We start from the raw sequence: 22,269 nt of genomic DNA on the forward strand, positions 1-22,269 counted from the left end.
AAAAATAATAAAATAATAATAAAATAATAAAAAAAAAAAATTTTGTGCCTGGCGTGCATCACTGTTGATGCACGCCAGGCGTGCTTTGCATCATTACTCTATAATATCTACTCGTGGGATGTTGAGAAGACTTTCTTTTATACTGCTACTCTTTGTTAGAGATAACGTAAGCTTTTAATTTGTAGAAAACTTGATAGGAATTTAATACCAACGGTCATAACGTATATAGAGTCCCAACTATAAAACTTGTTCTCAAAAACCCATAAAAACTTGAGAACTCTAACAGTCACTAACGGTAAGGAAAAATAAATGGGTTAATGACAAATGGTCAAAACAATATTTAATGACTTGTAAACAATGTTAATGACCAAACGGTTACAAACTAAAAATGGTTAAAAGCTGAATTTTCTCTTTCCCATAAAAACTCATGAAGATAATATCAAATGATAAAATGTTTTCAAATGACTAAAAAATTAATGTTTGTAACAAATATTATAACACCAAATTGGTGGTTACTGCTATAAACTCGGGAGAGCCACAAATAGGCTGTTATGGGCATCTCATGGATGATACAAAGATGTTAAAATTCCTTCTCTAAGTGGGAATGTTGTTATGTAAGCCGTCAATCCAATGGGGCGGCGCATAGCTTGGCCAAACTAGCTTGTAAACAGATCATAGAAAAGACCTAGAGATGCAATATCCCAGAGATTATCTGTGACGTTTTGATGGAACAATCTGTTTCCATCGGATTTTATCAATGAAGTTAAATCTTTCTCCAAAAAACAATTTTGCCCTTCTTTTTTAATTTTTTTTTGTTAAAAAAATGTCTGAAGTAATAATATTTTATGTGGTCCTTCTTTTATTTAGTATTTTTTTTTTATAAAAAAAATGTATTTTTCTTCATAATAATGATTTATTTTATTATTTTTATGAAGAAAAATATAATATTTTTTTTAAATACTAAACAAAAAAAAAAATCACACATATTTCTTTTTTATTTTTAAAAAATTAAAATAAAAAAGAGAAAAGTTGTGCCAAAATTAGTCCAAATAGTTGGAATTGTATCGAGAAAGAAATGTATTTGAGCGAAAAGTATGTGCACAGCGTTAAAAACGCGCGTGTTGGAAAAAGAAAGAAAGAAAGAATACATAAACCTTCTTCCTCTGCTCCTCTGCTGCTCCTTCCTCGTCAGTTCGTCACCAATTGGAGGTACGAAACTCGAACACGATTTTCCTCTTCTACCCCCATTCAATTCCACCACGTCTCTCATTCTCTCTCTATTCAATTACATCAAAGAACACTAAGTACGTAAATTCTTAGATCTCTAGCTCTCTCTCTGGATCTAATCCAACAGCGTATATAATCGGGGCTTGTCAGATCCAAAGCGAAAGCGAAAGCAGAGGAAATGGACAATGGGGATATTGACAGCGCAGAGGATGAGTTCCCGGGGCGGATTGGCGGCCGCAAGTACCGGCCGGTGGTGGCCAACGATCGGGCCGTGCTCGAGATGTCCTCCATGGATCCTGGATCTTCTTCCTCCCCCTCCTCCTCCGCCACCTTCTCCGATCACCAAGCTTCCCTCAAGTAACTCCTCTCTCTCTCTCTCTCTCTCTCTCTGCATGTGTGTTTGTTTGATTTGAGTGTGTAATGTAGTTCAAGCAACCGTATGTGATGGGAGAGTTGTCTCTGATTGTATTTCTTTATGCTTAGAGCTTCGTTTATTAGTTTCCACATGTGGAGTGAAGATTGGTTCCAATTTCAAGAAAATTATTGGCTAAGTCTTGATATTTGAAGTTTGAGTAAATGAATAACTTGTTTGGATGTTTTAACATTTGATCTAAAGTTACGATATTAATTGAAAAAATTCTGATTAGTTCTGGGCTGTTGGAATCTAATAAAATGTGGTTACTGTGCATATTAGAGGAATCATTTCTGATATACACAATTCCCTTGTTTAAAGGTGTATTTTTTAGTCCATCCTGAGCAGAAAGCTTCCTTCCTGCTTAAAGGATGTGAAAATTTCATTTTGGCTTCTTTCTTGAAATACGTAAATGAAAGAAGGGTGTAATTGTTAACCCAAACTCACTGGAGGGAGAAGACCCAAGTTCTTTCGAATCCGTTCTGTTCCATCTTAATCCATCATTTCCTTTATGAATTCCAAACACAATAATTGAGTTTTTGCGCATTGTGTTTACTGAACCAGACTAATCAAATAATAAAGTTCAATTTTTTTATCAGAATTTTGACATAAGAGAGCTCGAAGAACTTATAATGAAAAATTTGACCTAAGTCTTGCGCGATCTCTTTTATCTATTTGTGGCAGGAAAGTCAAAGTTGGCGCACAGGCAAACATGGGTGCCGATTTGAAAGAAGGGTCTTCGCCAATACATGAAGAAGCCAATGGTCCCCAGGGAGAGTCAAAACTGGAGTTGTTCGGTTTTGATTCTCTTGTCAACATTCTTGGTCTCAGGAGGTGTATAGTTGTGCATTCTTCTTATTATTTCTGAATTTACTCCATCCCCTTGTTCAATGACGTTAAAGTTTGGTTTATATATTCCAGTATGACAGGGGAGCAGGTTCCTGCACCTTCTAGTCCTAGAGATGGTGAGGATGTTGCCATTACCATTGGGCACCCTAAGGTATAAGCTGGTTTCATAACATTTTCTCCTGTTTGTTGGGGTATGCTCTGTTTTGACAGAATTGGTTTGTTCATTCAACAACCTGAAATTACAGTATAAGAATTGACGAAACAAGAACTTAAAGAACTTTTTTTTTTCTGTATCTTTAGATGAGGATGAAAGTTAAGAATATTCTTTGAGACTCTTATTGTGGCGTTAATTTAAAAAAGTATGATATTGTTTCTCTGTAATCTGAAGCACTGGTTCTACTTCACTCATTCCTGGAGATTGAATTTAACGGTATGGATCATATGCATATTTCCTGTGTTGTAAGTTTCTTTCTAGTGGTTTGCTTATATGCTGGATATAACCTATTGCTTTGCTGAAATTGATTGAGATTGTAAATATTGTACATTGATCTCTGGTTCCCTGACCTGGGGCACTGACTGTACTATATTCCTGATTCTTTTTTTTTGGTTTTTAATGTGGAATAATTATATGCAGCCTGCTGATCTCAAACTGGGTACTTTGATGGGTGTATTTGTCCCATGCTTGCAAAACATACTGGGAATTATCTACTACATCCGATTTTCATGGTGAGTCTCATATTGCCTGATGTTTTGTATGCCACCATTGCATTGTAATTTATACTGTGTGCAGGGCATACACGAAATTATAGATGGAGCATAAGTTCCTATTTAGTTGTCGATGCTGTTTGTAATTTAAGACCACAACATTGCTGGAATTCCTGTGAGAATAGTTAGCAAGCTGATTTGAGGAAAATGAATAATTCCTTGACTCTCTTTAAGTTTGTAGCCCATGTTTCACAAAAAGATATTGTACTCATCGTTTTTGTTTATCAAAAACGATGAGTACAATATCTTTTTGTGAAATTGATAGTGTAAACCTTTTTGTTTAGAGAACTAATTTTCCCTTCTATCTTATGGTTGACATAGCTTCTAGGAAGCACATCTATAGGGAAGTTTACTGTTATGGAAAGAAAAGATCCAAGGAGGAAGAAAGCAAGTAGGAGCTTTCCTAGTATGCCTGAAGTAAAGAACAAAAATAATTTATCTAGCCAGATTGAAGGAACAGGTCCATATTATAATATCTGCTACATGTTCACTAGTGTCTAGTGTTGCCTCCATGTTCTTGGAGTGTCAGAGGTGTTGTTTTGATATAGACATGGCTCCTTCGAGAATGTGTCCTTAATGCAGGTCCGTACTATAATTTCTGTTACATGTTCACTAGTGAGTTTAGTGTTGCCTCCATGTTCTTGGAGTGTCAGAGGTGTTGTTTTGATATAGACATGGCTCCTTCGAGAATGTGTCCTTAATGCGGCGATAATTTGAATCATTATTTTCAGGCCATTTGTGGATTCCCTATGGCTTTGTACCAGAGATTTCCTTTACATTAGCCATTTGTTTGCGAACAGAAAAAAAAAAAAAGGCGAGAGAAAGAGAGTGGACATTGTAGACTACAATTGTATTCTCTCTCTTTCTCTCTCTCTCTCCCTCTCCCTTCTTTCTTCCCTGTTTCCATACCCCTCCCCTTTGGAAGAGCTTATTGTGTGTTTGTTGTGGGTAAAATATTATGGATTACTCTGTATTACCTTATTTATGATTGGATACTGATCGTTATTAGATCTTTTGCTGTGGCTTTTTGTAAAGAATTGAATTTGATATGTTGCCTTTTCTCTCTAGACCAACTATATTATTGGTGGTTTATTTCTTTTTTTTTTTTTTTTTTTTTTTCAAATTTTATGAATTTGCAGGATTGTTGGTATGGCTGGCATAGGCGAGTCACTATTGCTGGTATCTTTCTGTGGTTTGTGCACTTTTCTGACTGGAATATCACTGAGTGCTATTGCAACGAACGGTGCGATGAAGGTAGGCATTGTTTGTAATTAACTTACTAGTTGCCTTAGTGCTTTTGGGTGACGATTATGAATCTTTATGAAAGCAGAATGGCGAGTCTCTCATATATATTAATTAATCATGCCATTGTTGTAAAAGAATTATCAACAATGACTTTTCTATCACAAAATTGTTGGTTGTTAACATCTTATTATGTGTGAATTGAGAAGAAATCAGGTAGTTTTTTTTAATTTTTTTTTTTTTAATTTAATTTAATTTTAAATTTCTTGCTGTAAATTATGAGAGAATTGGGACTCTTTTTTTTTTTTTTCCTTTTATTTTCTCTGACCATTAGAGATGATTGACACGCTCATATGGGATTAAACTTGTGATTTGACACTACCTCTTATTTATGTGGAGAGGAGATGTCATTTGGTCCTAAGATGATTGGAACATTTCTGAGAAAGAGAAAAGAACCTATTTTTTAACATTTTTTATTTTGTGATGCGATACACTAGTGCAGATTGGTATGTAATATTGTATATAGAGCCTGGATTAGATGAGCTAAGTGTTGATATTTTTTCTCTTCTTTTTGCATAAGAGATATATATACATGTAGTGTATTTGCGCACACTTTGGGTTTATAATTTATTATTTTGTGATGCAATGCACTAGTGCAGATTGGCAGGGGTGGAACTACATGGTGGCTTACCCCCCAAAGCCACAATGTCTTCCCCAATTTTTTTTAAACATACCCTTATGACTCTTTTAAAATAAATTTTTTACTCTTTTTTTTTTTGTTCTTTTCTTTCCATTTTACACCCCAAACCAAAAATTCTAGTTCTGCCCTTGCAGATTGGTATGTAATATTGTATTTAGAGCCTGGATTAAATGAGCTAAATGTTGATATTTTTTCTCTTCTTTTTACTTATAAGGGATATAGATGCTCACACTTTGGGTATATAATTCCATAGCTGATAGTTCAAGTGTACTGCTGGATTATATTGTTTATTTCACGTCTCATAGGGTATTACTTCTGGAGTGATAATTCACTTATATTAAATTCTTCCTTACTTGTTCTATGAGTTATTTTAGCTTTCCAAATTGATCATGATAGAATTAATGTGAAGTGACGTTTATTTATTTGCTTCTAGGGTGGGGGACCTTACTATCTCATTGGTCGTGCCCTTGGTCCAGAGGTTGGAGTTAGCATTGGACTATGTTTTTTCCTCGGAAATGCAGTTGCTGGAGCTCTGTGAGTGGATTCTATGAGCTTATCTGTGATAAGACCATGATATATATGGTTGAGGTCCTTGAGGATAATGGAATTTGGGCATATGCCATAAATGTCCTATTCTGTTGTGATATGTGCTTTTTAACTTTTCCCTTTCCTGTGATTGTGGTTCTAGGTATGTGTTGGGAGCTGTTGAGACCTTTCTGAAAGCTGTGCCAGCTGCTGGGATTTTTAGAGGTTGCCCTTGAGCTTTTGCCACAGTTGACAGTCTATTTTCATAGATAAAATAATTGAGTCTCTTACTTTAAACAAATAATTGACGGATGTCAATTTGAGTGCTCGACATTGACCTTCTGCCCTGTATAGGTCTAGCATTTTTCTAATAGCAGGGATATAGGAAAAAATGGTGTGGATGTTATTATTATACTTATGAGTCAAGTGTGTTTGCTCCTTAACTGATGAAAAGATTTTCCTCCCGTGTAAATGGTTGTGCTATGCAATTGTTACTGAACTTTGAACATATTGACCTGTGATGCAGGAGATCTTTCATAATAGATTTATTTTGTAATTCTTCCATCTGTTCTGCACATGTTACCCCGCTTCCCCAAAACAAGAAGTCTAGCATCTTCAAAAATATAATACAGAACCACCCACCACTTTTTTTCTTCTCTGCATGCGCAAAAAAAGCCTTTGTGGAGGTTATTACTATGCATGTTTTTTCTTTCTATGAGGTTTGCACTCTGAATAGTTGAATGGTTGGCTGCTGTTTTTGGCTGTTGGTACTGATAAGCAAAGCATGCCTTTCACAGATATTAAAGTTGTATCTTGTGCTAATTGAATTTTTTATTTTTTATTTTTTTTTTTCATGTTGTCAATGCAGAAACTGTCACAAATGTTAATGTCACAGCAATTGAGCGAGTGGAAAGTCCGAGTTCACATGACTTGCAAGTTTATGGGATTGTTGTGACTATCATCCTATGCTTTATTGTATTTGGTGGTGTGAAAATGATCAATCGGGTGGCACCTGCTTTCCTTATACCTGTTTTATTCTCGCTGTTCTCCATATTCATTGGGATCTTCTTGGCAAGGAAGGATCACCCTGTAGGTGAGTGTAATTTTGTATATCTTTCTTTTTTGGAGATGACCCTTCTCACTTGCCTTTGAGATCCTTCTGACTTTTAATTGCCTTTTGGGTTACGAACTTCTGTGCTGCTTTTCCTGATTTTTTTTCAGCATATTCTCTATTGAGTGAAAAAGTAAATATGACCTGTTTCTTTGTGTACCCTAATGGTTGCATTCTAACTTGCATTTTACTCTTGGTTTTATGTGGCTGTATTGGGTATAGTTTGGAAGTTTATTTTCAATTTGGTTACCCACTTGGTTCACGTTTGGACACCTGGAGAAGATGGGTGCAGCCAGTGTGATTTTGATTGACAGATTGCTCTCGTTCTATTTCTTCATATTGAGGGTTATATACTGCATTTGTTATGATTATTTAAAAACTAATTTTTCAGACAGATGTTCTGCTGATCAAGTCATGGTAATTTTGGCTGTAGGTTTTACAACTTACAAGTATGAGTCTGTATTTTGAGTCTTAGACCATTTTGACATTTGTAGCCTTCACTTTTTACTTTTGATTAGATATTTGTCCTGCTCGTACTTGTATCATTTTCTGCTTATTCTGGAATTTGTTTAGTGGAGGGATTAGAGAACTTATCTCTTGCAATATTTGTTACAGTTGGAATCACGGGCTTGAGTGCGGAAACTTTCAAAGAAAACTGGAGTCCAGGTTATCAGAATACTAATGATGCTGGAGTTCCTGATCCTGAAGGAAGTGTGTACTGGAATTTTAAGTAAGCCATGGCACGAATCTTTCACACTGTAATGATTTGTATCTTGAGTCAATGCTACAAGTGCTCAAGACATCATCTTACCACCTTTTGTGGAAATTGTTGATAATACATGGCACATAGCTAACCCAACAGAGCCAATTAATTTGTGTGCTGTGTGTGGATTTATATCATTTAGGGCCTGATGCTATTTCTACATGACCGATTAAAATTTTTCTCAGCTTTGGTGTTTGGTGGATTGTTGGGCCTCCACATTACATATCCTTAATCATTTAAGTAGATGATTCAATGGCCCATCTCTGTTAGCAATTTACCTACATGTCATACCTAAGCCTAAGCAATAATAAGGTTGTACATTCACATTTTAATTTTTTTCTCACAATACCATTTCTCTGTTGAGGTTGTGTTTTCTCATGGATCTTAAGCACTGTAGCAGCAGATAATGTGATGTATTTGACTCCTTTTCACCAGCACTCTCCATTAAGACCAAGTAACCCAATATGTCATGCTTATTATTATTAGAAGAGAATCAGGAGTTTCCGTTTGATGCTCCCCTTTCTTTTTTTTTTTTTCTTTTTTTTTTTCAGTCTAGTAATAAACTTGGCTAATTGTTTGTTTTTCTAACCACATTCTTTTTTCCTTCTTGCTTTTTTCAGTGCATTGGTTGGTCTCTTTTTCCCTGCTGTGACTGGAATTATGGCAGGTTCAAATCGATCAGCTTCACTGAAAGATACTCAGCGTTCGATTCCCATTGGAACACTGGCTGCAACTCTCACAACTACTGCAATGTATATAGTTTCTGTGTTGTTATTTGGAGCCCTTGCAACCAGAAAGAAGCTATTGGCAGACAGGTATTATATTTCATTCAAATTGTTTCTTTTGTTACACAAATTTCTTTGGTATTTTTCTCTTCCCCCCTTTGACTTTAGATTTATAATCATATCCATACCAAAAGTTAGGTATATTGCATATTTGCCTACACCTAGCTGTATTCAGTTATGAGGCAAATCTTTAGGGCTCATTCCTTCTGAGGTCATCTGTTTTTATATTATTATTTAGTAACCAATTGAGAACTAAAATAAAAAGGACGATTAAACCATGTCTTTGGATGAGTTTGCATCTCCTCCCCACTATAAATGAAAGGGTGGAGGGCGTGGTCACAGTACAATCCTTCATGGCTGCATGAATTTATTTCTTTGGGAAAATAGAATTTTAGTGAAAGGTGAGGAGTCCTTGAAGGTAAGCGAGAAAAGAGGGGAAAAACTTTTTTTTTGATAAGTCAGAGGGGAAAAACTTGATACCTAAAATTGCTGATTAGTACTTTAAAATTTTGTGAAGCAGTGACCTAAAAAAAAAAAAAAAAAAATTGCAAAGCAGTATCATCTTTTGTGCCAGTAAGTTGGTACTCTATAAGTGCTGGAGAAATACGTAACTAACTTTTTATTTTTTATTTTTTTATAAGTAATCATAATATCATTACAAGCATAAGAAGTATACAGAAGACATGCCTATCTAGGAAGAGAAAAAAGAATAAGAACATAATTAAAACTAGTCACTAAATGAGCCACAAATGTAGCTCTCCAAGTATAAAGAGAATAAAAAGCAAATAACCTAAGCTCCTCCAACGTTCTCTAGCAGTCCTCGAAATTTCAATCGTATTTTTCCCTCCAAAGGCATTGCAAAAGGCAAGAGGGTACCATCTTCCACACAATAGCACTTTGAGTGCTACCACCAGTCCACTAGCAAGCAAACAAATCAACCACCTAGCTAGGCATAACTCAAGACAGTCCAAAGCAACTAAAAAAAGCATTCCATAAGGCACAAACAACCTCACAGTGGGGAAGAAGATGGTCACATATAACACCTATCGACCACAATGATATGCCGCTTCTTTAGATTGTTCATTGTAAGGATCTTCCTTAAGGTGGCCGTCCAAGTGTAAAAAGTCACTCTCAAAGGACCTTGGTCCACCAAATATTCTTCCAATGAAAAGAAATGTCATCATTACAGACAAAGACATTGTAGAAGGAGCTAACATTGAACACCCTTTGTTTGAAGGGGCCCACAAAAACTAGTCTTCACCTTCCCGTCTCACTCTAAGGAGTACAACAAATTGAAGAACAAAGCCAAGACATCCATTTCCCAATCGTGAGCTGCTTCGATAAAGCTTACATTCCAATAAAGGGAACTACTAAAAAGCTCCAAATCAACTGCAACTGAAGCATGCTTCACATAAGCAATGCTATAAATATCCAGGAAAGCTTTCTTAAGGGCCTTCTTTCCATACCACACATCATACCAAAATCTAATCTTGGAGCTCTTTCCTAGCTCAAATCTAGTATGGCTAGAAAGCATCTTCCAACCCCTCCTAACATTCTTCCATAATTTTTTTTTTAAAAAAATAAATAATTCAATTCATTGATATGTGCAAAGGGATACAACCCTACTACACATGATGTATACAAAGATAGTCACCCTTAAATGCTAAAAGAACAAAAATTCACAAATTCTGAAAAATTAGAAATAGAAATATTATACACCCATGTTACTTATCAAAAAGAAAATACACCCATGTCCAATTAAAAAGCCACCAAATTTGAAATTCACGGCAACTCTCTACCATGCCTCTCTCTCATGCACATAGTGCTACAACCATTTCCCTAGAAGAGGATGGTTGAACATCCTCAAGTTCTAAACCCCCAACCTTCCCTCAGATATTGGAGAGTAAACCTTGGACCAACTAACCAGGTGAAATTTGAACTCTTCACCTATCCCACCTCATAAGATATCACGATGTAGCTTCTTTATGCGGTTTACAACACTAGGACGCAGGTAAATTGAAAATGGTGCTCTTTATATGGGTAACCCTTCCACCCTTAGACAAGTACATCTTTTTTCAACTAGCCAACCAATGTTCAATCTTTTCTACCACACCATCCAAGATAAACTTGGCCTTGTAGGAGGCCCCTAGCGGAAGACTAAAATACTTCAAAGGCAAAGAAGAAACCCTAAAACCCAAAATGCCCGCCAACCCACTACATTATCCACATTACTCACAAGAACCAATTACGACTTAGCCAGGTTAACTTTCAAACCGGAGACAACTTCAAAACATAAGAAAATCACATAGATAGATGGCAAAGGTTATCAGGATTGGCCTCACAAAAAATTGGAGTGTTGTCCCCAAACAATAAGTGTGATATATTGACCACACTAGAGTACCTAGACCCCACAAAAAAGCCTGAGAGAAAACCCTCATCAACAGTTGTAGAAAGCATTTTACTTAAGGCCTCCATGAAAATAACAAGCAGAAAATGAGACAAAGGGTGTTCTTGTCTTAACCCATGGGAGCTACCGAAGAAACCAAAGGCGTTGCCATTCACCAAAATGGAGAAGCGCACCAAAGAGATACAATGCGATATCCAAGAGCACCATTTCTCCCTGAATCCGTACCTTTTCAACAATTACAGTATGAACTCTCAATTGACATGATCATAGGCCTTATCAATATCCGGCTTGCAAAGCACCCATGGATCACCAGATCTGATCCTACTATCTAGACATTCATTTGCTATAAATGCAAAATCAAGGATTTGTTTGCCATTAACAAAGGCATTCTGAGGGCTGTTCTTTTAGAGATGTAAAAGATGGCTTTGTTTGGGCTTTTGCGGGGGTTTATGGGCCTATTTGGATAGCGTTAAAAGGTCTTTATGGGAGGAGTTGGTTGGCCTGATTAGTTGGTGGGATATGGCGTGGTGCATTGGAGGTGATTTCAATGTTACCTGTTATCGTAGTGATTAGATTGGGGGTATCCCATTATTCTCCTCACTATGATGGATTTTTCTGAGTAGAGCCTCATGGATCTTCCCGTTGTAGGAGGGTCTTCTACGTGGTCTAATAATTAGGATTCCCCCTCCTACATAGATTGTGCTTAGATCATTTCCCCATTCTCCTTGATTGTGCCGAAGATTCCACATAAGCAAGATTCTATTGGAGGACCCTCTCAAAGCTGAGTAACACCAATCTACATGTTGACATCCCCACAAGCTTCACACAACTCTGCTTGAAATGAGTTCCAACTTAGTTTCTTGAAAACAAATAATGTCTGCCTTTTGTTGCCTAAGGAGGTTTTTGACTTTTAAACGATTGTCACCCTTGTTCAACCATCTCACATTCTGAGAAAGTGACTTGGGCTTAATAATAAACCACTTGCAGCCCTCCCCTTATCCTTACTATGGCAACCACTGCCTATGTTTGCATCATAATTAATGAAACATTATAACCTCTTTAGTTTTCTATTTATTTTTCTCCCAAGGTTAAACAAGAGCCCAATCCCTGCTTATAATTTGCTCACTTCAATGGCCGCAAACAGGGCCAAGAGCTCCTCTTCAAATCTGTCACACGAAAGTCCCACAGAATGGCGGATCTCCTAATGACCATCCCTTTTGAATTGCTCGGAGATCCAGGCATCCATGAGAGAGGCCAAATGTAATGAACTGTTGCAGAGAACATTTTATCAGATTTTTGTAACCCAGGGCACATATTCATCCAGTAAATTACCCAATCATGATTGTCTATCGTGCTTTGTGTGTGAAGGGTAATTTGTAGAAGTGCTGAATAATTGTGCGTATACCAGAGTGCACTAGAAAACCATGTTAATTGTTGTGAAGAGGGAGTGGTCACTCCATTACAAAGGGACTGATCACTGCATTTAATGCTCAAATCCTATATTTTGTGACAAATTTACTCATGAAAACCACTGGAGCACTTGGTTTATTACCATGACAAAGTTTGGCATCCCCATGTGGAGTGGAAAGAAAACAAATGCAAATGGAGTAAATATGATTCTTGGTGCAATCCAGGCCATCATTCTCTAGTTTTCATAACCAAGAGACATAAATGACTTGCACCTATATCGTGAATGGCTTACATCGTTCTCTTTTGTATGGATTTAACAGGAATCATACAGAGCTAGATTAGGTTAAATACAATCAAAGTCCCAAGTCAGAATGACGTATGAGAAGATATTTTAGTGAGTTAATATATTCACTAGTTGTTGGAATAGCTTATGGTGTCTTCTTGTTGCTAGTCTATGGTCTTACCCAGTTGTTTATTGATCTAGGGCTTTTAACATTTTACTTGGTTGATCTAGGTCCTGTTATGCCCATTTAATTGATGTATCATTGATTTCTTGGTCAAGAATTTTTTTGGTATCTGTTTTGTGTTGGTTGAGTTTGGATACATTTAGTATTAATTCAGGTGCTATTAGCTATGTCAATTTGTATGTTAAAAGGAAAATCTTTTCGTGAATGTTAGTGAATTAATTTCTTAACTGTTTGAAGCTGAAATCGACTTTTTATGCAGGCTACTTACAGCTACAGTTGCTTGGCCTTTACCAGCCATCATTTATATTGGAATCATTCTTTCGACATTAGGGGCTGCACTTCAGAGCCTGACAGGTGCCCCACGGCTTCTTGCAGCAATAGCTAATGATGACATCCTGCCCATTCTTAACTACTTCAGGGTTGCAGATGGTAGTGAGCCTCATATTGCTACCCTCTTTACCGCGTTCATCTGCATTGGGTGTGTCGTAATTGGGAACCTGGATCTTATCACACCGACTGTAACTATGTTTTTCCTTCTATGTTATGCCGGTGTGAACTTATCTTGCTTCCTCCTGGATCTTCTAGATGCTCCCAGCTGGCGTCCTCGGTGGAAATTTCACCATTGGAGCCTCTCTCTTCTTGGAGCATCACTTTGTATAGGTATGATTTTGTCACATATCTCATTTGTATGTTTGTTTTGAATTATCTTGTGATTTCCTTTTAGATGAGGTATTGGCAAAGAAATTCCAGTAAAAAGCATTGGTGATACAGGACATAGGTGCTAGCTGTGGATGCTATTAGGTTCTCATTATAAATTATGTTAAAGGGTGCACACTCGGGGGGGAATATCCTCCATTTTAATATGGCTATTTGCCAAGCATATCCCCATATTTGAACAGTTGCTTTTACAGATCTGATCTCATGTTCATTACTTGAAGGGTCTGGATGAAGTCCAGGAATTTCTTGGGGCAATTGTGGGTTGTTAGAATGAAGAGAATCTTGGGCTTTTTCTTTCTAGTGATTGGTATTGGTGGGTGTATTAGACAAATTTATATGTTCCAGGAATACAAAGCTCAATAGTGCCACAAAAAGTTTTAACTTGTTTATCATTTGTTGGATTGATTTGATGCATTTGATGGAGTAGCTTCTCCTAGGTACATTTTGCTTATAATGCCACTGTGGGTTCTAGTGCTTGCATGCATAGTTCATGTCCGTGTGTGCGCAACCAGTACATGAATGATATTCTCTGATCAACATATTAACGTGCTGCTTTTGTTTTGCATGCAGTGATAATGTTCTTAATCTCATGGTCATTCACTATAGTTTCTCTAGCCCTTGCTAGCCTGATATATTATTATGTGAGCATTAAAGGAAAGGCTGGGGACTGGGGTGACGGTTTCAAGAGTGCATATTTCCAACTAGCTCTCCGCAGTCTTCGATCACTAGGAGGTGTGTATGCTTCTGAAAATATTATACCATGACTTAAAATACTCTTGATTAATGGTGTCCTCATTTGCAGCAAGCCAAGTGCACCCAAAGAATTGGTATCCAATCCCCCTGGTATTCTGCAGGCCATGGGGTAAACTGCCAGAAAATGTACCTTGTCATCCAAAACTTGCTGACTTTGCAAACTGCATGAAGAAAAAAGGCCGGGGAATGTCTATATTTTTCTCCATACTAGATGGAGACTATCATGAATGCGCCGAAGATGCTAAAACTGCCTGCAAGCAGCTTGCTACCTACATTGACTACAAGCGTTGTGAAGGTGTAGCAGAGATAGTTGTAGCACCTAGTATGTCTGAAGGCTTTCGTGGTATTGTCCAAACCATGGGCCTTGGGAATCTCAAGCCAAACATTGTGGTGATGCGGTATCCGGAAATATGGCGTCGGGAAAACTTAACTGAGATCCCTGCCACCTTTGTTGGAATAATAAATGACTGCATTGTTGCAAACAAGGCTGTTGTTATTGTTAAGGGTCTTGACGAATGGCCCAATGAGTATCAGAAACAGTATGGTAGCATAGATTTGTATTGGATCGTGAGAGACGGTGGTCTCATGCTTCTCCTCTCTCAGCTCCTTCTTACTAAGGAGAGCTTTGAGAGCTGTAAGATTCAAGTCTTTTGCATTGCAGAGGAGGGTACTGACGCAGAGATGCTCAAGGCTGACGTTAAGAAGTTTCTGTATGATCTTCGGATGCAAGCTGAAGTGATTGTTATAACAATGAAATCGTGGGAGGCACAAGCAGAGGGTGGTTCTCAGCAAGATGAATCATTAGAGGCATTCACTGGTGCACAACGCCGGATTGCCGAATACTTAGCTGAGATGAAAGCAGCAGCTGAGAGACACGGAACCCCATTGATGGCTGATGGAAAGCCGGTAATTGTCAATGAGCAACAGGTGGAGAAGTTTCTTTATACGACTCTGAAGCTGAACTCAACCATACTGAGATACTCGAGAATGGCTGCAGTTGTGCTTGTGAGCCTACCACCGCCTCCGGTCAACCACCCTGCTTATTTTTACATGGAGTACATGGATTTGTTGGTGGAGAATGTCCAAAGGCTTTTGATTGTAAGAGGATACCGTAAAGATGTTGTTACTCTATTCACATAGCTGCTGCCTGTGGATTACATTCCTGGAGGGTAATTACTGCATCCCACACTTATTGTTCATATGTTTTTTTCTTCCCCCTTCTCTAATTTTTGTAGTTTAAATGTTACATTAATTCTTTTATTGTCCTTACGAAAAGCGGCATTTTGTTCTTTCCTCAACTCCTGTAGAAATTTTAGATTCACATAGTCCTTTTTGAGTTTTGGGGGAGTTTATAAGTTTATCAGTATAGTTTTTAGACTTGAAGCCAAATTTGTATTCTTTTGGTTATTGGAGTTGTGAGATATGTTGAGACTTTCTTTGATCTTAAAGATATATGGATGAGTACATTCAAGATGTTTCCCTTTCAATCAGTATTCATAAGATTATTTATAGATTAATAAAGCATTCAACGATAAATGGCAGGCTGCTTCTGTATTTGATTTGAGTTAGTACATTTAAATTAATGGATTGAAATATATTTTGGTCTCTTCGATTTTACCTAGTTCAAATTTTACCTTTAAAAATTTTAATTGGGGCCTTGAAGAATTTAAACAAGAGCAATGTCTCTTTGATAGAAAATTTAGTACCCATAGCATTTCTCGATTAATGATTTTGATCCTTTTTAATAAATAAGCTCTACATAATTTTGATACTCATCTCCTTTGTAAAAGATTTGGTACTTTTAGCATTGCTCAATTTTGATTGATAGTCCATCATAATGTCATATATATCGCCTTTCTTCTTGTTCTTCTTTTTTTTTTTTTTTTTTTTTTTTCTCCCTTGGTTTTCAACAACGCAACCGTATCCCCCTTTTCACCTCTTCAGAAGAAAATAAAAATAAAAACAATGCAATGGTTTTGTCAACTTTGGACATAAATTTCCTATGGGTTGAAGGAAACCTTCAACCTACCGCTTATAAACTACCATGTATTCTTTAGCATGTAAGAAGTATTTAATTTTTTAATTAGTATGTAAGAAGCACATGATTTTTAAATATAATTGTGTAAAAAAAAAAATGTGAGAAAAGACACATTGTGGTTTTATAGATCGGATTTGAAGAAATTTCTCAACCAATTTGGAGTAAATTTATCTCCTGCTTATAAAAACTATGGTTGTAAATTAGAGGGAATAAATTCTCTCAATTGGTCGGAAGAATTTCCTCGAGCCCAACCTATAAGGGAAGTGCTAAGGAGCTAAATAAATGAATTCAGAAAAATTTTAAGGAATTTCCTTAAAATGACACGTGAGAATCATATGCTCAAGAAATATATGAAACTTTTATAGACCAAGTGAAAAGAAAAACAATACAAACTTCATAAACATTTGATTGGTGCCGCCTTAGTGGACTCTCATTCCTTCTTTTTTTTTTTTTTTTTTTTAAAGTCTTATTTCTTTTTGTTGATTTTGAAGGAACATTGATAATTTTTAATAATTTGAGAGAAAATTGTTGCAATCTAAAATTTGGGTAATATTATTAATTGAGTGATAGTTTAAGGGTACACCTGACTTTTTTTTTTTTTTTTTTTTTTTTTCATCCCTCCCTCCTCGTGTCCCTATCACAATCATGCATGGACACCCTAACACCTCACTTAACTAAATATCCATCAAGCCTCCCTCCTTGGCCAGAACAACTTTCTCTTTTTTTTTTTTTTTTTAGATAGTTAAGTGAGGTGTTAGGGTGTCCATGCATGATTGTGATAGGGACACGAGGAGGGAGGGATAGTTGTATGCTCAAAATTTCGATCCAATCTAGGCTCTCTCATTTTGGCCAAAACTAATAATTCTACTTATTTATTATAACACAAATCTATTCATGGCCGTACGAGACTCTGAGGATTACAGCTATTTAAAAATAAAAAAAAAATATAAAAAAAACCCTCGCCATTAATGCTGAATGACTTTTTCCCGACATGAAAGAGAAATCTCTTAGCTGTTGCCATTTGCTGAGTTTCTGGAAGGAAGTTTTGTTGACTCTTTGCTGCATGTGTTGTTTAATTAGTTGGCTTTTTGTGCGTTTCTATGTTGTTTTAGGTGTTTTGTTTTCTTCTGTTTTTGAGAGTTTGAGTAATTGTAGAAAGAAAGATGCTTTTCATCTTGAGTTCTAGTGGTCTTCCACTCAAGGGAGAGACTTTATATATTTTGTCTAGCTATAAATATTTTCATTCATCAAAACAATCTCGGTTAGCCTTAAAAGTTGATAGGAAGACGTGAATTGATGGAAACAACTTCGAACTCAAAATTCAACTCTAATACCATTTTAAATTATTATTTATTTTAAAAATTTAAGCTAATAGAAAAAAAAAAAAATTAATTATTTAATCAATATTTTAACGGTCATTCCATTCATTAATCAATCAAATACTGTTGCTACGTACTGAATTGGTTATCTCTTGGGGCTACGTACTCTCCTTCTATTTTTTTATTTCTCTCTAGAAAATATATCATGATATTTTTATTCCTTCTCCTTTGCAAGTAGTAGATTTTATATGTGTGGGTGGAGTAGTTTAGAATTTAGTCCTTTTACAAGGCCATCCCTTTTGGATGTATGAGTATTGTTTGCCGATCAAACAAATAGAATATTCATGGACAGAATTGAATCCCATCTTTCACAATCACAAGTGAAAGTTACATATATTATTAAAAAGCCTTCACATCTAGCTTAGCAAATGTTTAGCTAACATTTAATTAAAGAATACATTTTCTTATTTTAGCTATCAATTTTTCTAAAACACATGCATCCCCGCTTTGCATTCTAATTATTTACTTTCACTATTTCATCTAAAATATTATTTCTTTACCTATTTGTTCTATTCCTAAATAGAGAAGAGAATCAGACTGATTTTTTTTTATCAGCTTTTTTTTTTTTTTTTTTTTTTTTAAATGCATTGGAACTGAAGTGGTCAGTTAACCAATTCTTTAGCTAAAGCTATTTTGGTTAATTCAATGTGAATGATAGTATAAAATTGATAAAATTCGTTGATGGGTTTTCATTTTAAATTTTAAATTTTTTATTTTGCTTGGCCTTTTGTGAATCTCTTTTTTCTTCTCTCCTATTTACCTAATTGATTAATGCTCTTCTTTGTTTCGTTCTTGTTATCAACGAAAATCTTCCATCTTAATTAGCGGCCTGGACGGTGTTTTCAAGAAGAAATCAACGCCTTATTCACTCCTTCATCTCCCACTTTGGAGCTTGCAGTTTTCTTGGCAACCAAACATATATGGACTAGAAAACATTCCCAATATTCACCTACTTCTCACGTAAGACAATATCTATTTTACTCTTCTTCTTTTATTTTTAAAGATATTAATTAACTCAAAAGAAATTGTTTTTAGTTTGTGCATGTTAGAATGGCGGTGGGTGGTGGTGACCTCAAGAATTCATTCGAGAGTAGAAGAAACTATTTGCAAGCACTCATGGAGATTCCATGGCGGTTAGCCGACAGGATATTGAGCCGGTCAGCTGACCAAATGGAGCTGGTGGAGGTGAAGGCTCGGAGCCAACATGATATGAAGAAGACACTCACGTGGTGGGATCTTATGTGGTTCGGCATGGGCGCCGTTATCGGCTCCGGCATCTTCGTGCTCACCGGTCTTGAGACGAAGGTCCATGCCGGCCCTGCTGTGGTCTTGTCTTACGTTATTTCCGGCATGTCCGCCTTGCTTTCTGTTTTCTGCTACACTGAGTTTGCTGTGGAGATCCCCGTAGCAGGTAAAATACCTAATTTAAAAAGACTTTTTGACTTTTTTTCAACGGACCCTTCATAGGTAATTGCTACGGCCAACAACTTAATCTACAATTTGCGAATTCGACATGAATACAATACATAATTTTAGAGTTAGGATTTAGGTTAAATGGGTTCGGGTTTAATAAATGTGTTGTGTTTGAATTTGACATAAACGGATTCGCAGGTTGACACGTTTATACAATTTATTTATTTTTATTTTTTTAAGTTTAGCTTAATTTAGAATTTAGAATTTAACCTGCGACTTATGAACCCGATACGTAGTTTTAGGGTTAGGGTTTTGGTTAAACGAATTCGTGTCATAAACAGGTCATGACCTATTTAATAAACGTATCGTATTCGGGTTAGCAGGTTAACCAGGTTGACACGAACTCGACACGTGAACCCGTTTTGTAGGCCCTAGTTATTGTTGGGTACGCTATTTTTTTTTTTTTTTTTTTAACTTGTCCACACAAAATGAGGGAAAGGGAAAGGGGATTCGAATTAATGACCTTCATTTCATAAAGCGTGGTTTCGAGTCGATTGAGTTACTCCTCGAAGACAGTACCCCATCAAGAAAAAATTTTTTTTGACTATTTTAATGTTTTTACATTTGAACATGTTGCAAATATTGAGATATTAAAAATGTTCTTAGAGTAATGTTATGTATTAACTTTTTATAGGGATGAAAAGGATTTTCCTATAAAAAAGTTGAAAAGGAAAAATATACTTTCCATCCGGATGAAATCCAGATAGAAAGTTTACTCATCTTCTTATGATCATTTAACGAACTCCATATAACTATTCCTATTCAAATTTTAAAAACCAGCTGTAATAATGACTATGTTTTTGGCAACGGCTTTTTCAACATCAATTCTTCGAATTTTTTAATTTTATTTTTTAAAAACAAGAGCCGATTCAAAAATTGATTGAACATTACCACCTCAACCTCGTGAGATCGAATCGGATGAGATAGAAGTGTGATTTTTAACATTTCTCACAATTCAATACAATACACAAGAATCAGTTGTCAGACACAGCAAATTCAGCACAAACAAACTCTATTTTCTCAAACTTTATACATAGAAAAGTGTTATAGCCGACTTAATTTTAGAGACTTGCTATTTATCCATCTCTTTTTCAAATTCACCACTGAATGTGGATCTTACATATTCAATGGTGAATTTGAAAATATATATATATATATATATATATGGACGGAAGATGAATGAGAGATGATGAAAATTAAAAAAAAAAAGGAAAAAATACATTTTATCTCCCTAAACTATCCATCCATTTGCACTTTAACCTCAAATATTTAAAAAGTGACACTTGATCCACCCAACTTTTAAATTGTTGCAATTTGACCATTCTGACTTTTTTCTTCTTTCTTTTTTTTTTTCCTTCCAAAATACCTCGATCCCAAGTTATAAAAAAAATAAAAAATAAATAAATAATTAAAAAATTAATGGGTGTACAGTCTAGGGTGGCCTAGGCTCAATTGGGGTGGCCGGCCACCCCTTAATTTTTATTTTTTTAAAAAAAAAAAATTAATTATTTTTTTATTTTATTTTTTTTTAACTTGGGATGGAGGCATTTTGGGAAAAACAAAGTCAGAATGGTCGAATTGCAACAGTTTGAAAGTTTTGAGGTTTCAAGTGTCACTTTTTAAATATTGGAGGTCAAAGTGCAAATGAGTAGATTGTTTAGAGGGTAAAATGTATTTTCCAAAAAAAAAAAAAAAAGTATTTCTCTTAATTTTATTCCATGTCACTTGATCGATACAAAAATCTGCTATATTTTAGGCGGTTCATTTGCTTACCTAAGGGTAGAGCTCGGAGACTTTGTCGCCTTCATCGCCGCCGGCAACATCCTCCTTGAGTACGTAATCGGCGGAGCCGCCGTCGCACGTTCTTGGACATCTTATTTCGCCAATCTTTGCAACTAATCAGAAAACGATTTCCGCATCACAGCTCATCATCTCCCAAACGACTACAAATATCTCGACCCCATTGCCGTCGGTGTCATCGCCGTCATCTGCGTCATCGCCATCGTCAGCACCAAGGCATCTTCCCGCGTCAATTACATCGCCACAATTGTCCATATTGTTGTCATCGTCTTCATCATTATTGCCGGCCTTACAAAAGCCGATGCGAAAAACTACACGCCGTTTGCCCCCTTCGGTGCTCGAGGCATCTTCCAAGCTTCTGCCGTTTTATTCTTCGCATATGTTGGATTTGATGCCGTTTCAACAATGGCAGAGGAAACAAAGAATCCTGCTCGAGATATCCCGATTGGTCTTTTAGGCTCGATGGTGATTACCACGTTGGCGTATTGTTTGCTGGCGGTGGTTCTCTGCCTTATGCAGCCGTGCAGTGAAGTTGATACAGGTGCTCCATATTCCAAAGCGTTTGAAGCCGCAGAATGGTGTGGGCTAAGTACATAGTTGCTGCTGGAGCATTGAAAGGCATGACAACTGTTTTGCTCGTCGGAGCGGTGGGTAAGTTAAATCACCACTTATTTTAAAAGCTTAAGTTTTGTGGTCTATTTGAGTTTGTGGTGATTTTAAAACGTCCAATTTCAAAATAACGGGGTTGGTCTTTAAAATTAAAGTTTAGCCTTTAAGATTATGCATTTTCAAAAAGGTAGCTCTAAAATTTTTTAAAAACACAATCTCAAGTAATTAATTTTGTTTGCAATTTGGTTTAAGTCGTTCTTTTTGTGTATGAATTCGTAATTCCAAGCTTACTCTTTAGTAAGTACTTTTGCCTGAACCCAGGGAAACGGATCCTTTTCATTTTAATTGAAATTGAGAATATTCATTTAATGCATTTAGGAGGATAAATTTGTACAAAAAATTTGCCCCTAAAAAAATAAGGATAATATTGTCCTCCTAAATGCACTAAATGAATATTCTCGGAGAAGAAATGTTTGTTCATTAAAATAATGTTTAGAATAAAAATAAATAAATTGTTTTTTAACAAATTTAATTCTACATAAAAGGAATTATATGTAAATGAACACAAAATAATTTATTCATTGAAACTAAATGTCTTGTAGAAAAGATGAATTCGATCTACATGTTGTTTGACAAAAAAATAAAAAATAAAATAAATAAATAATATAAAGCAAACAACTAAAATTAAATATAAACCTCAAAATCTATTAAGCCGGAATGTTAATAAGTAAGATCTAACATTCAGAATATTTAAGTGAAATGAAAAGTAAATTAATAAAAATAAAGTTTGAATTCAGAACCTTTTAACTCTTATACTAAGTTAAATAATCACTTCCC

General features: G+C 36.0%; 1 protein-coding gene and 1 pseudogene across 3 annotated transcripts; both read left to right on the forward strand.

Annotated features, from left to right (window-relative positions):
* The first annotated feature begins 1,130 nt into the window (after positions 1 to 1,130).
* Positions 1,131 to 15,659, forward strand: LOC132170325 (cation-chloride cotransporter 1). 3 transcript variants are annotated; one of them, XM_059581261.1, is made up of 14 exons: positions 1,131 to 1,209; positions 1,355 to 1,584; positions 2,324 to 2,473; positions 2,561 to 2,639; positions 3,123 to 3,214; positions 4,393 to 4,507; positions 5,629 to 5,729; positions 5,884 to 5,945; positions 6,589 to 6,813; positions 7,447 to 7,561; positions 8,215 to 8,409; positions 12,923 to 13,323; positions 13,951 to 14,112; positions 14,183 to 15,659. In XM_059581261.1, the coding sequence occupies exons 2-14, from the start codon at positions 1,406 to 1,408 to the stop codon at positions 15,271 to 15,273; spliced, it is 2,967 nt and encodes a 988-aa protein (XP_059437244.1). In that variant the 5' UTR covers positions 1,131 to 1,209; positions 1,355 to 1,405; the 3' UTR covers positions 15,274 to 15,659. The 3 variants fall into 3 exon arrangements, with proteins under 3 accessions (XP_059437244.1, XP_059437245.1, XP_059437243.1); XM_059581262.1 differs by having other exon boundaries at positions 1,135 to 1,209; positions 1,378 to 1,584; XM_059581260.1 differs by having other exon boundaries at positions 1,137 to 1,209; positions 1,321 to 1,584.
* A 2,941-nt stretch (positions 15,660 to 18,600) lies between these two features.
* LOC132169512 (cationic amino acid transporter 1-like) lies at positions 18,601 to 21,500 on the forward strand (annotated as a pseudogene).
* Positions 21,501 to 22,269: the final 769 nt, after the last annotated feature.

Source organism: Corylus avellana, chromosome ca2, assembly GCF_901000735.1.
Source record: "Corylus avellana chromosome ca2, CavTom2PMs-1.0".
Lineage (NCBI taxonomy): Eukaryota > Viridiplantae > Streptophyta > Magnoliopsida > Fagales > Betulaceae > Corylus > Corylus avellana.